This window comes from Convolutriloba macropyga, chromosome 8 (genome assembly GCF_964194025.1).
Source record: "Convolutriloba macropyga chromosome 8, txConMacr16.3, whole genome shotgun sequence".
NCBI classification, from domain to species: Eukaryota; Metazoa; Xenacoelomorpha; order Acoela; family Convolutidae; genus Convolutriloba; species Convolutriloba macropyga.
In genome coordinates this window covers 14907421-14926484 of record NC_134475.1, presented here as the reverse complement: position 1 = coordinate 14926484, position 19064 = coordinate 14907421, and the positions used below count along the sequence as shown (strand labels likewise).

At 40.2% G+C, this 19064-nt stretch overlaps 1 protein-coding gene across 1 annotated transcript in view; it reads right to left on the bottom strand.

Moving 5' to 3' along the window:
• Positions 1–17877, bottom strand: part of LOC142344500 (uncharacterized) — an 83277-nt gene extending 65400 nt beyond the window's left edge. The window contains exon 1 of the mRNA XM_075396193.1: positions 15945–17877. Coding sequence (XP_075252308.1) covers positions 15945–16229 — 285 coding nt within the window. The 5' untranslated portion in view covers positions 16230–17877. The remainder of the gene's footprint in view (positions 1–15944) is intronic.
• Positions 17878–19064: the final 1187 nt, after the last annotated feature.

Sequence of the window (19064 nt, the reverse complement as noted above, 5' to 3'; positions counted from 1 at the left end):
TACGCCATTTATTACGCTACGTTTGCCTCAACCTAAATTCATTCTGCAATTTGACAAATTTTTTCGGCAGCAAAATTTTTAACGGAGTAGGTTCTATCTCTTTGACAAGTTTTTTCGAAAAAAATAAAAATATCATATTGCTGGCTTTCCTAGTGATTGTTACCGCAATCAGTTGTGGGAAATATTTGAAAGCAAATGTTTCCAGTACCCGAAAAAAGCAATACCTAACAAAAAAAACTTCTTTCCCAGGAGAAATCTTGTTTGCTGATGGTGACCTAGTCGAGACCTGGAATTCACGAAAAGACCTATTAACTCCAGTGGGGGGTAAATATTGATTTAATTTACATGGTCGGGGACTCTAGTTAAATTCGAGGCCAATTCTTTTCATAAGTCCAGCCAAAATCTTTTCATATGCGAAAATGAGGCAACATCTGGGTTCGATCTGGTGACTTTCTCCAATGTTACCCAATGCTTAACCAATTGGGCTACATGTCCTTAACTTTGAAGGAAATTGCAAACAAGTCATTTTAATGGTCGCGAGCGTAATTTCAGGACACGTTTCATTGTCCAGCCAAATTTTAAAACACCTTTATTGTCCAGCCAAATTTCAGAACACCCTTATTTTCCAGCCAAATTCCATGACCAATGCTTTAGTTCCATCCCAATTCTAGTACGGTTGTTTTAGTTACAGCCAAAGTCCATACACCACTTTAGGTCCAGACAAATTTTTTTCATACTCGATATCTGTCGATGACAGTCTTTTCATACCTTAAACCTGCCGAGGACGGTCTTTTAATAATTCCAGGTCCCGACTAGGGTGGTACGTTTCATTCAAATGAATATCAACGCAGCTTTTCAAAAAGCTTCTCGTTTCATCTTAATTTTTAGTTAACATTTTTCCTAAATTGATTAAAAAAATGCAACCTTACTTCATCTTTTAAGTTTGAGCGTTTAATAGTCCATTTTTCTCAGTTCAGTTGTCTGGAAAAAGTCATCTCTTTGTTTTTCTAGATCAAACAGAAATTTTGAAAAAAATGACAGTTTTCATGCTGTACCAAATCTCTAACCGAATAAAAACTACTCCAATACCTTGCAAGTTTAAACGCGATGTTAAAAGCTGCATAAAACTGATTTTCATAGCAATTCGAAATAGTACATTGGTTTTTTTAGTGGCTCAAAGTGGCATTCGAAATTCTTTTTATTGAGCGATAATTTCAAACTTGAAATATTGTTGTGACAAAAACCATATTAACAATTTGTAATCGAGAAGTTTTCTGCAATTTGTCTTCGAAATTTTACAATCTGTGAAAAATAGTTGGCCAAAACTTCACTTTGCTGACTGTTTGTCAAATTATCTAGATTTGTCAAATTATCCCGATTTGCTTCACGAAACAACAAAAACTGACGACCAGTTGTTCGATCAAATGACTCTTATGCTAATTGATCGGCATTGCGATTAAAAAGTGGAGGTCAACCAGCAACTTATTTGACCAAATAGCTAAGTCAGCTCAAAGCTTTTAATACCCTATTACTGACAACAAAAATGGTAAACTAAATAATCTGCGTATCTTTTAACGATCGTTTAGTTGAGCTTAGCCTTGCTTTATGGCGCTAATAAAAGTAAATTTAGTTCAATGCTGACCTGCGAAATGATCGATTTAATAAGGCAAATAGATGTCAGTTGAGTTTAATGAACTATTTCTTCTCGTTTCATAATCAATCATATGACTCGCCTCAGCGAAAAACCTGCAAACATTTATCGCGGCAGTTCGATTTCCAAAAAAATAATTTACCTCTGATAGAGAATAAAATAATGGTTGAACTGAGAAGTGGTGAATTTTGAGCTGTGAAAAGCCGTGCTGAGTTCATAACAACAAAGTGTAACTAGCTAAAAGTCACTATTTTAAGCTTTTTAATGGTCAGCTGCTTGCCACACAGCGTGCTGCCGAAACATATCACTTGGACTGAAAAAGAATTAAATACGGTTTTAAAAAGATTTTCCACAGAAACTATTTAAACTACTTCTATTTCAGGTACTGAGGTAAATTTGTTCAATGTTTGCGTACTATAGAAATTTACAATACTTAATAGTGTAAGATCATCTCATTTTTTCTTTGTTACAGCTTTAAAATAGAGCGCAACGTTTAATATTCGTGCTGAGTGGGACAAACATTTGCCCACAAGAAATTTCAGTTAACCAATGAAAGTGGCTCCAACAAAGAGAATTGAAGAAATATTGTGAAATATTTTTTTCACACCATGAGAATGTATTAAACCCACTAAAACTTAAAAGAACATCTTCTTTATGTTTATATGTAAACTCCTGGAAAAGCTCGACTACGGCTGTTTTTCAGCTGGTGAGCTTCCTAAATTTCTGCGGTTGAATATAAACATTTAACCTAAACTGATGTTGATTACCCAAAAAAACTTAAAAAGAAAAACGTTTGGTCAAAGTTTCTTCCCTGTTCTTAAACTTCACAATTATAAACAAAAAAATTGCCATAACTTCTACTGAATCATCCGGGCAACCCTCGAAAAATCTACAATTATACTCAAAACTCAGTTATAAAAGATGCAAACAGTTTTAAAATTCTTCTATTGACCTTAATTTCTATAGACCAAAATAATAATTACTTCTGAGATTTCAAAATTGGAAAATTCAGTAAAAGAAAGAGTAGATGAATTAGTTTTTGAGCTCATACTTCAGCAGAATACTGAAAAATTTACACTTATAAAAAACGACACAAATATCCAGACCAGAAGAAATTTTTTCATTAGATGAGCTAAAAGTCCGTACTCTTTCTCATTGTGTTAGCGACAACTTTTATTCTACTTCAGGAAAATACAAAGTGTTTGCTATTGACACGGCTCTTTTCCTATAATGAACTTTTCTCCTATTATAACAAAAAATCAATAGCCTTTGTAGATTTAGAACTCCCTTATTACTTTACTTTTGCTAAAAATTACTTAGCTTTATTTAAATTTCTCTATATGATCCTCACTTAAATTTCCATAAGAGTACTTTTTTTCAAAAAAGTGAGAACAAATTTGATCACTGAACAATACTCAAAAGGCAGTCAGACACATTTTTCTTCAGACTAAATTACAAATATGAGAATTGAGGTCAGTAGTAAAAAAAATTTGATAAAGAACCCAAGTAATTTAGAGCAGTATTCCGTGAAAAGTAAATCGTTTAACTAAAAGACTTTAAAAAGGAGAAGAAACTCTGAAATATTTGACATAATGTGGGTTCCAAGGTTCTGGACAGAAAAAGTAAAACTGCTTGATGGAAATATTTAAGTACTCACATTGGCTATCGGTTTCACCGGTAGCTGATTTCAATGTTTTGTTTATGGAGGTTAAAGATTTTCTCTTTTTGACATACTGCTCTCAATGAAATTTATTTTGAAACTAAGGTTTGATTCTCAGGACTTATTAAAAAATGTTGTTAATACTCAAATAAAAATCAGTTCCTGAAATGTAAAATTGGATTACCGTTAAACTTTGTGTGCTAATGTTTTTGAAGTTTCTTTCCGACTTTCACGACTTATCTCCGATCGCCAAATCATTTTCCTGAACCATTTGACATGTTTTTGTTGTAAATTTTTATCCTAACGAAATTTGGGACAAATTATTCTGCTATCATTGTTATTATCAGAACAACGATAAAAATTTTTACTTGCATACAACTTATCGAACAATTTCCTAGCATGTTCAAATGTAAAAATTTCTTAGCATACAAAACAAGGGGCATGTCAAAAACATGTTTTTCAAGTTTAACAAAAAGGTGCTCAGATTTTCTGCAGTCAGTTTTTTAATGCACTTTGGTTGTGTACGGTGTGTTAATGCTAGAGATTAACTTCTTACGTTTATTGTGTTTTACCGCCTTTTGTAAGTTGATTTGTTTCCAAAAGTTGTAACGAGTAAAGTCACGATGATGAAATGTTTAAAACCGGAAATGATACTCTTGTTTGAATTGTGTAACCTGAAACAAAACATGAGCAACCAAACTAATTGAAACTTAAAGCTAAGACTCAAGACAGATAACGACCAATCACCCTTCCCAATGCGGACCAGCGGATTCATGGCGTTATCATTTTGGCGCTCCTGGGAACTCAGTGAGCGAACCCAGGACCTCTTGCTTAAGTTATTTTGAGTGGTATGTGCTACATTGAGACATTGAGATGGACTGAGATGGACATCCATTGAGATGGACAAAAGAGATGGCAGAATGGAGATGATCACCTTCAAATACTGAGGGCTGTAAACCAGATAAGATTTTTTTGCAATCTCAGTGATTTGATATAGTAGATTTCGTTGTCCTTCGGGTCCTAAGTTCCCCAACCACAAGGGATAAGGAGCTATCTAAGTTTTGTCATTTCAATTGTTTGAAATAAGCTAAATACCGAAAAGACTTATATTAGTCCTATTGTTCTGAGGTATTTGAGTCCTGTTGTTAACTTTTCCTAAATGAAATAAACAACCGCGCGAAGTAGCTTTTCTTGGTTAATTTTTGAACAAAAGATTTCAAAAAAGAATTGTTTTGTAGCAACGGTTCGAAAAATAATAATTAAACAGCCACGCGAAGCAGCTTTTCTTGGCTAGTTTTTGTTGAACCTTTTCAAAATTGGTTAGTAGCAAGATATGGGTCCGGTGAAACACTTTGCAAAGATTTCATCATCAAGCAAGACAACGAGGATGTCGCCAGCCCACTCAGGCCAACCTGAGTCATCAGCAGCTGCACCCAACCACCTCCAGTGTTCTGCCAGCAGAACCAGCTTGCAGTAGAGTCCCACTACTGCCCTCCAACAGCCAGCAAGCCCATTCAGGCCAACCTGAGTTATCAGCAGCTGCACCCAACCGCCTCCAGTGTTCTGCCAGCAGAACCAGCTTGCAGTAGACCCTCACAACTGCCCTCCAACAGTCAGCCAGCCCACTCAAGCCAAACTGAGTCATCAGCAGCTGCACCCAACAGCCTCCAGTATTGTGCCAGCAGAACCAGCTTGCTGTAGACTCTCACTACTGCCCTCCAACAGCCAGCCAGCCCTTTCAGGCCAACCTGAGTCATCAGCAGCTGCACCAAACAGCCTCCAGTGTTCTGCCAGCAGAACCAGCTTGCAGTAGACCCTCACTACTGCCCTCCAACAGACAGTCAGCCCACTCAGGCCAACCTGATTCACCAGCAGCCGCACCCAACAGCCTCCAGTGTTCTGCCAGCAGAACCAGCTTGCAGTAGACCCTCACTACTGCCCTCCAACAGTCAGTCAGCCCACTCAGGCCAACCTGAGTCACCAGCAGCTGCACCCAACAGCCTCCAGTGTTCTGCCAGTAGAACCAGCATGCAGTAGACCCTCACTACTGCCCTCCAACAGTCAGTCAGCCCACTCAGGCCAACCTGAGTCACCAGCAGCTGCACCCAACAGCCTCCAGTGTTCTGCCAGCAGAACCAGCTTGCAGTAGACCCTCACTACTGCCCTCCAACAGTCAGCCAGCCCACTCAGGCCAACCTGAGTCACCAGCAGCTGCACCCAACAGCCTCCAGTGTTCTGCCAGCAGAACCAGCTTGCAGAACCAGTTTGCAGCGCAGCTGTGTTTCAGGGACCCCCCTAGTGACCCAAAAAGTCACACATTGTTCCCCAGGGACCCCCAAGTGACCTACAAAGGTCACGCATTGTCCTCCAGGGACCCACCAAGTGACCAAAAAAAGTCACCCACTGTCCCCCAGCAACCCCCCAAGTGACCCAAAAACGTCACCCATTCTCCCCCAGGGACCCGCCAAGTGACCCTAAAAAGTCACCCATTGTCCCCCAGGGACCCTCCAAGTGACCTACAAAAGTCACCAACTGTCCCCTAGGGACCCCCCAAGTGACCCAAAAACGTCACCCATTGTCCCCCAGGGACCCCCAAGTGACCCAAAAAAGTCACCCATTGTCCCCCAGGGACCCCCCAAGTGACCTACAAATGTCACCCATTGTCCCCAGGGATCCCCCAAGTGACCTACAAAAGTCACCCATTGTCCCCCAGGGACCCTCCAAGTGACCTATAAAAGTCACCCATTGTCCTCCAGGGACCCACCAAGTGACCTAAAAAGTCACCCATTGTCCCCCAGGGACCCCCCAAGTGACCTAAAAAAGTCACCCACTGTCCTCCAAGGACCCCCCAAGTGACCCAAAAAAGTCACCCATTGTCCCCCAGGGACCCTCCAAGTGACTTATAAAAGTCACCCATTGTCCCCCAGGGACCCCCCAAGTGACCCAAAAAAGTCACCCATTGTCCCCCAGGGACCCCCCAAGTGACCTACAGAAGTCACCCATTGTTCCGCAGGGACCCTCCAACTGACCTACAAAAGTCACCCATTGTCCCCCAGGGACCCCCCAAGTGACCTACAAAAGTCACCCACTGTCCTCCAGGGACCCTCCAAGTGACCTACAAAAGTCACCCATTGTCTCCCAGGGACCCCCCAAGTGACCCAAAAACGTCACCAATTGTCCCCCAGGGACCCCCCAAGTGACCCAAAAAATTCACCCATTGTCCCCCAGGGACTCCCCAAGCGACCTACAAAAGTCAATCATTGTCCCTCAGGGACCCTCCAAGTGACCTATAAAAGTCACCCATTGTGCCCCAGGGACCTCCCAAGTGACCTACAAATAGTCATCCCACTTGACCTCTAAAGGGTCAAACAGTCAACCCAATTTACCCCTAAGTGACCTCTAAAAGGTCAAACAGTCAACCCACTTGACCTCTAAGTGACCTCTAAAAGGTCAAACAGTCAACCCAATTGACCTCTAAGTGACCTCTAAAAAGTCAAACAGCCACCCTACTTGACCTCTAAATGGTCAAACGGTCAACCCACTTGACCTCTAAGTGACCTAAAAGGTAAAACAGTCAACCATTTTGACCTCTAAGTGACCTCTAAAAGGTCAAACAATCACCGCACTTGACCTCTAAAAAGTCAAACAGTCAACCCATTTGACCTATAAGTGGCCTCTAAAAGGTCAAAAGGTTACTCCACTTGAACTTTAATTGACCTCTAAAAAGTCAAAAGATTACCCCACTTCACATCTAAGTTTCCTCTGGAACGTCCAAAAAATCACCCGTTGTGTCCTTCAAGGGACCTATATTCACCCCACTTGACCTTTCAATTTACCTCTGAAGTTCAGAAAGTTAGACCAACAAAGAAAATGGGAGGTCGAAAGCCATCAATTGTTGGAACAGTTAGATTGTTTCACCGAAAATTAAACATTGTCAAAGAGCTCAAACAGGAGCTAGAATATCAAATACATTCAGGTTTGGAACCCGAAGTTGTGTTAGTAACACATGATGAATTCAAGATAACCATGTCACAACTAGACGAACTTGTCGACCAGCTTACACAATCGGAAAATGTGGACGCGAAAGACTCCCTCAACGCTGCAGCATGCTTGACAAAGCTAAAAGTTGAAGTTGCACAAACTGTAAAGAAGCATGAATTTTCATTCCGAAACACTTCAACGCGTCCACGCAGCGCCGCTTCATCACGCAGTAATCAAATACCGGTTCCCTCTGCACCTCAGTCTCCGGGATTTGTTCAAAGTATGCGAGACACCCGACAGCAGCAAGAAGTCAATAATTTGGCAGACCAGCAATCAACAGCCAATCCGATTACCATACATAGGCAAGTGCTGTCAGCCAATGGAATTTTGCAAGAGAACTCCAATAGAGTCACCAGTTCTGATGTACAGAATAGTCTCCAGCCATCAGCACCCGAACAAACAGACTCTGACAACGTAGCAAGCCATCAACATCAACCCCTTCAACCAATAGAACCCTTTGTGAATCTAACAACTGTTTCACAGAGCTCTATTGACCCAACCTGTGCGTTCCCACAATTGTCTACGGCTTCAAATATTCAACTGCCATCTTTTAGTGGGACACTCCCTCCGGCTAAAAATACTTTCCCTACTGCCAGGCCCATTAATAACACCGGCCTCTTCGAAAATGTACCTGACCATAGAACATCTGTTCCAGTTTCTTTCGGCAATCGTTTCCCAACGCCAAGCCTTCCGGCCCATTTCAGTTATATTTCCCAAACAGTTGGTCAAACTTAGCAGACGGTAGTTTTGAGCCCTCAAACGTAACCCCTCGTGGACTTGTTTACCCAAGCAGCCAAAGCTTTGATAATCAAAACTCCAACCCATATCGTCAACGGAATATCCACCGCTCAGTAAAGCTGCCGGACATCCGAATTCAGAAGTTCGACGGAGACCCGCTCGAGTGGAACGAGTGGAGCAGCATGTTTTCTTCGACCATCCACAACAACGAAGATATCACTGACACTGAAAGAATGAACTATCTGCAAAGTTTAGTAATTGGACAGGCGAAGGATTGCATCTCCGGCTTTCTTTGCAACCCAAACTTTTACCCCTCCGCCCTTCAAGAGCTCAACAGACGCTTTGGAAATCCGCAAAACGTTGTCGGTGCCCTAACAAACGAATTAGAAGCTTTCCAAAGACCGGCTATGAATGACCACGCAGCTTTGATAGCTTTCGCTTCGTTGTTAAGAAAGGTTGTTCAGACATTTGCCTCAAATGGCTTCAGTGCCGACCTAAATGCCACGTACTTGCTCAGGATAGCTCGAGATAAGCTACCAAACCCAATCAAGTTGAAGTGGACCGAACATGTTGTTGACAACGACTGGACAAATCCAGGTCTCACAGAGCTTTCCGATTGGTTGGATCGGCAATCCAGAGCCTTCGAACAATTACAAGACACATTTTCATCAAACACTAACAACTATTCAGGTCAACAGAACCAATCACAGGGTTCAAGTTCCTTCAACAATCGGAATAAGAACCAAAATTGTTCAAATTGGACACAGAATTTCCCAGGAAGTAAAAGTTCATTCCCCAGCAATAAAAGTTTTGAACATAATAATACAGCAAAAAAGAAGATCGGTAGTGCAAAGCCTCAGCAATGGACGGCTAACAGTAGCAACAACACAAACAGAAGCTCCTCTTTCTCTGGTTCAAAGCAGCCTATGAGAAATGCAACAGCAAATAGGAGCAGAACAAAATGCCCGCTTGACCAAGAAGATCACTACATTGGCAAGTGTCCACAGTTTTTCAGTCTCGATGTCAGCAGACGCAATAGCGAAGCAAAGAAGAACTCTTTGTGCTTCAATTGCCTAAGCTCCAGTGACGCCGCCAAAAACTGCACGTCAAAAGTTCTCTGCCGACATTGCAATAGCAAACACCATAGCCTTCTCCACACAGACAGACAAAAATCACCCGAATCGACAGACGTGACAGCAATTGATCTGCCAATGTGTGAACCACTGGATCAACAAGACAAAAACAGTGACATCCCAACTCAGGTTTACAATCCTGGTTTTCCATCAAAAACGAGGAATCAACTACAGGTTATACCTGTCACCCTATTCGGAAATGATAATAAAAGACATAATTGTTATGCCATTTTGGACAATGGTAGTACCATTTCATACGTCCTCAACACCACTGCCGACAAGGTACGGGCTCCGAAGACTTCAGATTTCGATCTGAATGTATCGCGCGCATTTGACGAATCCGTCATGCACGCAAATCTTGTTGGTTTGGACATTGGAAAGTTCAATAGCGATCAACCACTCTTCCGTTTAAACTACCTTCATGCCGTGAGTTATTGGACTTTCAACGATGCGACTGTGAACGATTTGAACGAAGCGTGTTCGTCCTACCCTCACCTTCAACACATACATTTTCCTAAACTTAGTGACAACAAGATACAGATACTTTTAGGTGTTGACGCTACCCAATACACTTTGGAACGCGAGTTCCTTCAAGGACCCTCAGGAAGCCCCTTTGCTTTCCGCAATGTTCTCGGTTGGACAATTCCTGGCCCAATTAAACGAAAAAGTAATCCAACCCAACAGGAAACAAACTTACTATCCCATAGTTATAGAGCCTTCGACCACGCGCTCACAAATTTAACTGTTGATACTGAAAGACATCTCAGTGAATGTGTGATCAGTTTCTGGAAAATAGAGAATACAGGAACCGAGTTTGAAGAAACTGCAGATACTTCAACAGACAGTAAAAGAGCAGTTCAAATATTACAAGATACAATCCATCATATCGGAGAGATATGAAATTGGTTCACTTTGGAAACAGGACAGTAAAATAGAAAACAACTATCCGGTTGCCAAAGCACAACTTGACAGCCTTCAGCGCCAACTCAACAACGATATTGAGTTGAAACAGTTGTATGAGAAAACTTTGGAAACAGATTTAGAGAAGGGTTATGTCAAACCAGTAACTTTCTCAAATCCAGCACCAGAGAAGATTTGGTACCTTCCCCATCACCCCGTCACCAACCCCAACAAACCTGGGAAGGTCAGGCGTGTTGCAAACGCCGCATCTGTTTTTAAGAAGCAGTCGCTAAACAAAAACCTTCTGTCAGGCCCCGACCTTCTCAACAACCTGGTCGGCTTACTACTTCGCTTTCGCCAGAATTCTGTTGCAGTAATGGCAGACATAGAGGCCATGTTTATGCAAATTTGCATACGAACAGAAGATCAGTCATGTCTCCGTTTTCTTCGGCCTTCAAACAACTCCGTACAGCAGTTCCAGTATACGCGACTCATCTTTGGAGCCAGATGTTCACCAACTACTGCAATATTTGTCCTCCAAGAAACAGCGAAAGACTTCGGAAACACCGCTACAAAAGATCTAATATTCAACAGTTTCTACATGGATGACTTTGTACATTCGTTCGTCAATGAACAGAAAGCTGAAACTGCAGTTCATGACTTGCGACAAACACTCTCTAAAGGAGGTTTCAGTCTAACTAAGTTTGTCTCGAACTCTGTTCAATGTCTAAGCAAAATACCCAAAGAACATTGTGACAGTGAAAAAGGCAAATATCGTGTCTTAGGCGTAATGTGGAATACAGTTAATGATACTTTCTTCCACCAGAAGCTTGCTAAAGTTCAGGAAGACAAAACGGACTACACACTCAGAAAGCTCCTTTCCTTAATTGACTGCTTGTTCGATCCATTAGGAATCATTGCCCCATTATTGATTACACTCAAAATCATCTGGCAGGATACTTGGAAAGAAGGACTTGCATGGGATAATCTCCTGTCAGATGAGAAACAGAAATCAATAAAAACTTGGATAGAGCAATATCTAAATGTGCCAGAAATATCAATGCCACGATGTTTTGTTTCTCCGAACGAACCATCTCCGATAAACCAGTTACATTGCTTCTGTGATGCCTCACAGCTGGATTATGGAGCAGTCATATACATCAGGTCTCAATCAGCTAACACCATTTCAACTGCGTTTGTCATAGCTAGAGCTAAAGTTGCGCCACTAAAGCAAATCAGTATCCCGAAACTTGAGTTGCAAGCAGCCGTGCTAGGATGTAGACTAATGCAATTTGTTTCCAAGCAGCTAACAATACCAGTTACATCAAGACACTTTTGGAGCGACAGTGAAGCTGTCCTTGCCTGGATCAAAAGCAAAGACGAACTGAAAACTTTTATTGCAAACAGAGTACAAGAGATCCGCAACAACACAGACGTCTCCAAGTGGCAGCATATCAGCGGAAAAGTCAACCCTGCAGACCATGTCTCCCAAGGAATGCCAGCCTTTGATATCAATGTGTTGTGGTTAACGCCTCCAGCTTTCTTAAGTGATCCCGAAAGCCATTGGAAGAACTCCTTGGGTAACAAGGAGGAGACAAACGTCACAATGGAACCATCCAACGATGAATGTATTATCGACGTCAGCAGATTCTCAAAGTGGACGAAGTTACTGCGCTCTATGGCTTTTGTCATAAGGTTCATAAAGAATCTCAGATCGAAACAAAGAGGCAAACTAGAACTCGACGACATTAACGAAGCCTGAATTTATCTCTTCAGAAAATCGCAAGAGAATTCCTTCAAAAACGCCATCAAAGACATGAAACAACACAGGCCTTTGTCAAAGAAAAATGGTCTGCTCTGTTTGTCCACTTTCTTTGAAAGTGGACATCTTCGCGTTGGTGGCAGAACAAAAGGAAGCTCGCTACCTTTTGACGCCAAGCACCCCATCATCCTGGACTCTAAAGAGCACAGCACTCAACTCTACATACAGAAATGCCACGAAATTTGTATGCACATTGGAGTTGAATACACCCGCAACTACATACAACAGAGAAGCCACATTCTCGGAATCAGAGCTTTCCTGAGAAGTTTGGCCTTCAAATGTTTCGACTGTCGCCGCTTCCGAGCACAGGGACTACAGCCACCGATGGCAGACCTGCCAGACATTCATTTCCAGGAAACTCAGTCACCAGTCATCTTCATTAATGGCGGCGTGGACTACCTTGGACCGTTTGCCGTCGTTCATCGAGATTCAGAAGTGAAGACCTACATCTGCTTATTCACTTGCTTTGTTACAAGAGCAATTCACCTGGAAGTTGCAGAGGATCTCAGCACAGACAAGTGTTTGACAGCAATCCGACGCTTCATCGCTCGACGCGGCCAACCGCGCTTGTTCCTGTCAGACAATGGATCCAACTGCCTGGGAGCAAGAAAGCAGATCAGAAGAAGACCACTGATGTTGGACCACGACTACATCAAAGATCAGCTACTGAACCAGTCTGTCGATTGGAAACTCAACCCTCCTTCTGCTCCTCATTTTAGTGGGGTGTGGGAGAGACTCGTTCAGTGTGTTAAACGAGCTCTTCTCTTGAACCTCGGCTCCGCAAAACTCACCCCAGATGTCTTTGCCACGATCGTCAGCGAAGCCGAGTGTCTTGTCAACACGCGTCCACTCACTCATGTGAGAAGCAACCACGAAGACGACAACCCAATTACACCAAACCATTTCTTGCTTGGAAGGCCCTTCTGCAATGTTCCTGGAGCCGTTTTCAACGAGACACTTACCTTGAAGAGTTCGGCGATGACGCAGGTGAAGCAGAGACTTCAGCAGATTTGGAAGAGGCTGCTAACCGAGTATGTTCCTTCGCTGAACAAACGACAGAAGTGGACGTCTTGTGAAGCAGCTTTGGAAGTGGATGACGTTGTCTGGCGGCTTCTTGAAGAGTTTACAACAAGAGGAATCTGGCCGCTGGCACGAGTCACATGGACTTTCACCGGCCCCGACAACATAGCTAGGTCATGAGAGGTTAAGCTTTAGGCAATTTAAACAGACCAGCAGTAAAACTTATGCATGTCTACCCCAAACCCACAACCAGGTTAGGGTTAGGTTTTGTGGGCCCGGAGGATGTTAATGCTAGAGATTAACTTCTTACGTTTATTGTGTTTTACCGGCTTTTGTAAGTTGATTTGTTTCCAAAAGTTGTAACGAGTAAAGTCACGATGATGAAATGTTTAAAACCGGAAATGATACTCTTGTTTGAATTGTGTAACCTGAAACAAAACATAAGCAACCAAACTAATTGAAACTTAAAGCTAAGACTCAAGACAGATAACGACCAATCACCCTTCCCAATGCGGACCAGCGGATTCATGGCTTTATCACGGTGACTTCTTTTTGTGTACAGAAAAATTTGCTAGAGCAATTGTGTCCCTAATTAAAATGGTTTCAACTAAGAAAAAAATCATAGACAAATTGCAAAAAAAACTTTTCCTTTGAATCTTTTCTTTCCAATTTGTTACTTAGCATTAAGAGTCCAAATTAACTTTTCCAAAATTTCAATTTTTTTCTTTTTCATACTTCCTATTCTTCCAGATCTTTTATTGACATTGTTGACTGATGATTTCGGTTTTTTCAAAACTCAACAAACAAGTTGCTATGCAAAAAAGGACTTCTTCACAGCAATTTTGAGACACAAGGAAATAACACAATTTCTATGTGTATATATATATATATATATATATATATATAATATATATATATATATATATATATATATATATATATATATATATATATATACATATGAGGCCACTGTGGTTGATTTGACGTCTCAAGTCAACAGGAAGAAAAAACTAAGAATAAGTCAGATTGAAACAATTTACATTTTTTAAAATTAGTTTGACAACCTTCAAGAAATTGTGAGGCCTTGCATAAAAATAATTTTTCATCATTGGGGAAATAAATTCGCTCTTTTTGAAATTTTTCTGAAAAATGTAATTTCATTTTAAACGCCTCTAATTCTTCAAAAAATCACTTGCAGAGAAGAATCAATACAGCCGCGTGATCATCAGAGCCGATAGAGAATCGATTAGAGGCGGCATTTTATTATCATGAAACAAAAGAGTAGCAGTTTATTTTACGTCATCATTATTGTACACAGTTGGCCGAGAAATGAGATCAAATAGTTACTGTGATAGAATAGTTCAGAAAAGAGTACTAACAATATTGATAAAATGCCAGCTTCTTTTGTGTATTTCAACGCTTCTATTATTAGTAGATTTTGGAACAGTTTTTGAAATAAGCTTCATAGAGATCAATTCATCATCATTTCAATATAGTAAATTTTTTATGATAGAAATCAACAGTTTCTGATTATGAACGCCTGCGTCAAAGAAACAGTTATCTCAGATAAAAAATCAGTTAAAAAATTAAAACTTGATAATTAAAATAAGAACTATTTAAAAGTGTTAAGTGTTCCACTGCTTTGATCCCTTAGAAAAATTACAGAGCAAAAGCGAAATAAAAAAGTGAATTGTTTTAATTTAAAAGACATATTCCTCTCCCATTTCTGCTCAGGTAGACAAATGTGAACAACTTGAGTGAAAAATTTCCTGAGTGCAGTTGTTTAAGTCTATTGTGAAAAGGGAATGTGCGTTTCGGGGAATGTTTGCATTCAATGTAACAAATAATTAGTTAGTGGCAAGAAAATTGAATTGAAGGCTAAAATACTGCTACTTGAAAAACTTTAAAGGTATAATAGCATTTGCGTACGCGGAAAAACTTGGAACAAGTAGCACTTGAAATAAATCATACTCTATCTTTTCAAACTAAACTCAGGTAGTCAAACATGTCTCTTCTAAAGACAACTCATTTTTCGAGATTTTTCATTGCAAACTTGTACTCAAAATGTATCGAACCGTCAAGTGAGGCTCAACAGAGAAGGTGGTCAGACGTAATGTTGGTGGAGTATATGACAAAGACCTGGCAAGGAAAGGTTAATGAAAGTTCTATCATTCAAATAGATATTTGTCACATTAGATTTACAAAGCCAATTCAATTTAAAAGGCAGAGCAGGTAAAAAATGGTTCAGATTGTCATCACATTTGAGAGATCGAACCCATGTTGAGGTCCTGAACCCCGATCTTATTAGAGCCATTTCGTTCGTGCATAGGGGGGTAAAATAATGCGACACAGCGGTCTGGTCAGCACCTCACCCAGATCCAGCACGATCTGATAAAAAATTTTGAGACTGGACCTGAACAGTTGCACTTTCCAGAATCTCTACGGTCTGATCACAACTGTTTCCCAGAATCAGAAGCAAGAAGTTTGGCCGCAGAGAAGAGCTAGTCCCCAGGAAATAAACTTTAATTTTCGCCCGAAGAGACCACTCTTCGAGAAATATTGCCCAAATTTAGTCGATGAGAAGTGAAAACTACACTTGAGATCAAGTTATATTTTGTCTTGTTGATCTGAGCATATTTCTATGTAAAAAATGATACTTTGAGATGAGGAGCTCAAAAAATAATATAAAAATAGGATTTTTGATTTTTCTCAAACAAATGCAGTGGGCCTGACACCCCAGTGCGCGACCAAAGTGGATCTTATCAGACACAATTTCTGTCTAGAGGGTCTGATACCCCAGTGCGAGTCCCTGAGAAGAGCTACGGCTTTTCAACCTGCGGAACATTTTTATTCGTCTCTGCGAAATATATCCGTCGGATATCAAAAACTGACGTAACAAAAAGAGGCAGCATGCTTAAAATTACTGAACCTGACACAAGTTTGGATAGTTGGAACAAAACAATCTCGAATTAAACTTACCTCGTTAATAAACATTGCCGTGTCTATTGTCTCCAATTGTTTTCTCTCCAACTGTTCATGTAAATCTGCAATTTGTAACATCATAGATCGCTCTCGTCTGTAATACGTCACAACTTCATTACGTAATTCCGACTCTAAAGCCTCCACTCGAATGCGCATCGTTTCCATCCCATTACGTAATGCCTCTACACAATTATGATTGGCAGACGAGTTTGTAATCGGAAGACAGCAGTTGGGACAGAAATCTTCACCGAATTTTGAACTTCTGTCAATTTTTAAAGCCATAATTGAAACATAAACTATATCAATTGCACGTTTTTAACAGTAATGAAACGAGGGCAGTTTTAAAGCACCAAATTTTGCAACACAATTTTGAAAAATTTAGCAAAAAGCAGAGTTAAGCAAAAAAAAACTGGTGTTCCAAATTGATTTTTATAGGCTCGATAACTTTTAGGACATCACTTTTTATTGTTTGAGTTGCATTTGGTACTCAAAATCTTTGTATGTTGGGCGGATTGTGGAAAATTGAAATTTATGGAGGGCGTTTCTTTCTGGGGAATTAATTGCAATAAGCAGGAAGAATTAACCCAATTGATAAATGAAATAATATATATAAAAGTTTAGACTAAATTTTTAATAATTTCGTTCTAAAAGAACTTATAGTATCATCGTATTAACATTCGTAAAGCTATTAAACTCGAATGAACCACAAAGCTTTACTATAAATAGCAAAGCCGTCTGCAAAGATTTTGCAATTTGAAATTACATTTGCTCATCATTCAAAATTTGAAGTCCCTAAGATTTGAACGATAAATCTTATTTTTGACAGATTTTGACTCTATTTTACTCAAATTTGCACAAACTTTTACCGATAGGCCTTTGAACTTTTGGATCGATGTTAAACCAATATTTAAAAGAGATACGGATAGTGCGCAGTATTGATTTTGTAATAACTATGTAATAACTAGCCAGGTTTATGACTACATGATAACAAAAGCCTGAGGAGGCGAATTACTGAATGAATTTCAAGTCGGAAAGTAAGGGTATCCTAATGGGTTCCGGTTTAGTAAGATTTCTCAATTTATCAATATTAGAAAGATTTGAAATCTTTTCAGTCGTCGCCAAAAATCGTCAAGGTATAAGTTATTGAATAAATATTAAGGGACCGTAAGTTATAAATGTTATAACTAACAAGCTAACTATATCTAATAAACTTAAGAATTCATAATCCAGAAAATGAATCGCTCAAATACACAATGAACAGATTTGCAACCCTTTTGAATATTCTTTTTACAGTCCGCGGTGTTATTTTACGGCTCTGGGCAAAAAGAACGCCGCACGGTCTTAAATATTTCAGCTTGCACAATAACTCCGGGGTTAAATCTGGGGGGTTAATTTTTTGTGTTTTTAGGGGGAAATCAGTAATTGCATTCCTCTGGATTAATAATGAAAAACATTACTGGTATTTGGACTTGATCCAATTTTCAAAGCAAAGTTAACTCGACTTTGCTCCTGAAGGATTTTGCCAAATTTTGACGGGTTCTCTAAAAGCGTCTGGGCTGATTTTGGGCGCGTTTTCCGGGGTGAAATACGCGAATGCTGTTAGCACATCAAAGCGCGCAAGGCTACGAAATTAAATTATTAAAGGAATTTGGGCAAAATTTATGCCACTTTTTCAAGCTTAGCGATTCTCGCGTTTTTGACGCGCGAAAGTCAAACATTAAGTGATAAAAGTGATAATTCCGAATTAAGCTTGGGCTACCTGAGAGTGGAGTAAGGGATAATTGTGGGCTAAGAAAAACGGTTTAATGTATTTTCTGGGGATTTAAAAGGCTTTTCCATGTAATTATAACCGGCACTTCCTAAGAGACCAAGTTGTTGAAAAGACGGCTTGAAACACACTCTCTCTCCCCCCTCGTGGTTGTAACTGAAATTCAGCTCCGAAATTTAAGAGGGCTTTAAATCGCATTTAAACAGATCCACGGCTCAAACTTAGTTTAAGATTTACTTCAACTTCTGCGCCCAGGCCTTAAATCAAAACAAAAGAGTGTAAGTTTTTGGACAAATATATACAATTCACTTTCACTATACCCTTCATGACTTAAGTCTGTGAGGGAAAGGGTGAACCATAAAACCGAAACGAAACCAAAGCCAATAACCCACGGCACTAAATTATCAGTCATTTTATTTGTTTTCTGTGAAAATTAGCCCGATACGGGTCCCACGCCAACACTTCCGATTTTCATGAGTGGTCGTAAATTAGTATTAACTGATTCATAAGCAGGTATAGACCTTTTTGAACAGTTTAACAATTTTGAAAGTAAATTGAGTAAAATAATCTCGAACCTGGAATCGCTCCAAGCTTAGATTGTAATGCAAGATTAGTTGGAAAAGTATTATGAAGCGTACGGAAGGAGAGTAGGGTGGGGGTGGGGTGGGGGGGGGGGGGGTGGGGATGGATATAGGGGTGGGTTGGAGGGGCTTGTTCATAAGACAAAATAAGAAAAAAGTTCAACTGTTGCAAAATCATATGCCTGGAAAGCTTCAGCCTAGCAGGGATCTCCAATTATTCGAAGAAACCAAATTTGTTCCGGTATTAATAACATGGTGAAAAAGGAGGGGGAGCGAATGAGGGGAGGCAGTGGGGGGGGGGGGGTGGCAAAAAATAGGGAGACGTTACAACTGACGCAAAAAACACAAACTGAACAAAATTCTCCAATTATGCGAACAAACAAACTTTTCTGCAATGTTAGTTTGAGACGGTTAGTTGGAATTTCGGTTTCAAGGATCATCTATCTAAGTAAATATTACCTCTTGTAAATGGTGGAAATACCACGCAAATACCTCTGGGCTATTTTGTTTTGGGGAAATGAGTGTTTCCGCTCTTTGTCAAGTCTTCAGTTGATAAGCTATTACTATACCTGGAGCAGTTAAGCGCATGGCTCACTTAGAAGATTTCAAAGTACATATTCAAAGTAAATTGCCCATGTAATATGTGACTATTTCGCTACTTCTTATTATAAACAGACGGTTTCTTAACTAGGGTTGAAAGACAGAACTAGGGTTCTGCCGTCAGAATTCCAATTTGCATTGACTTAATCAAAGACCCAACGAGAGCGA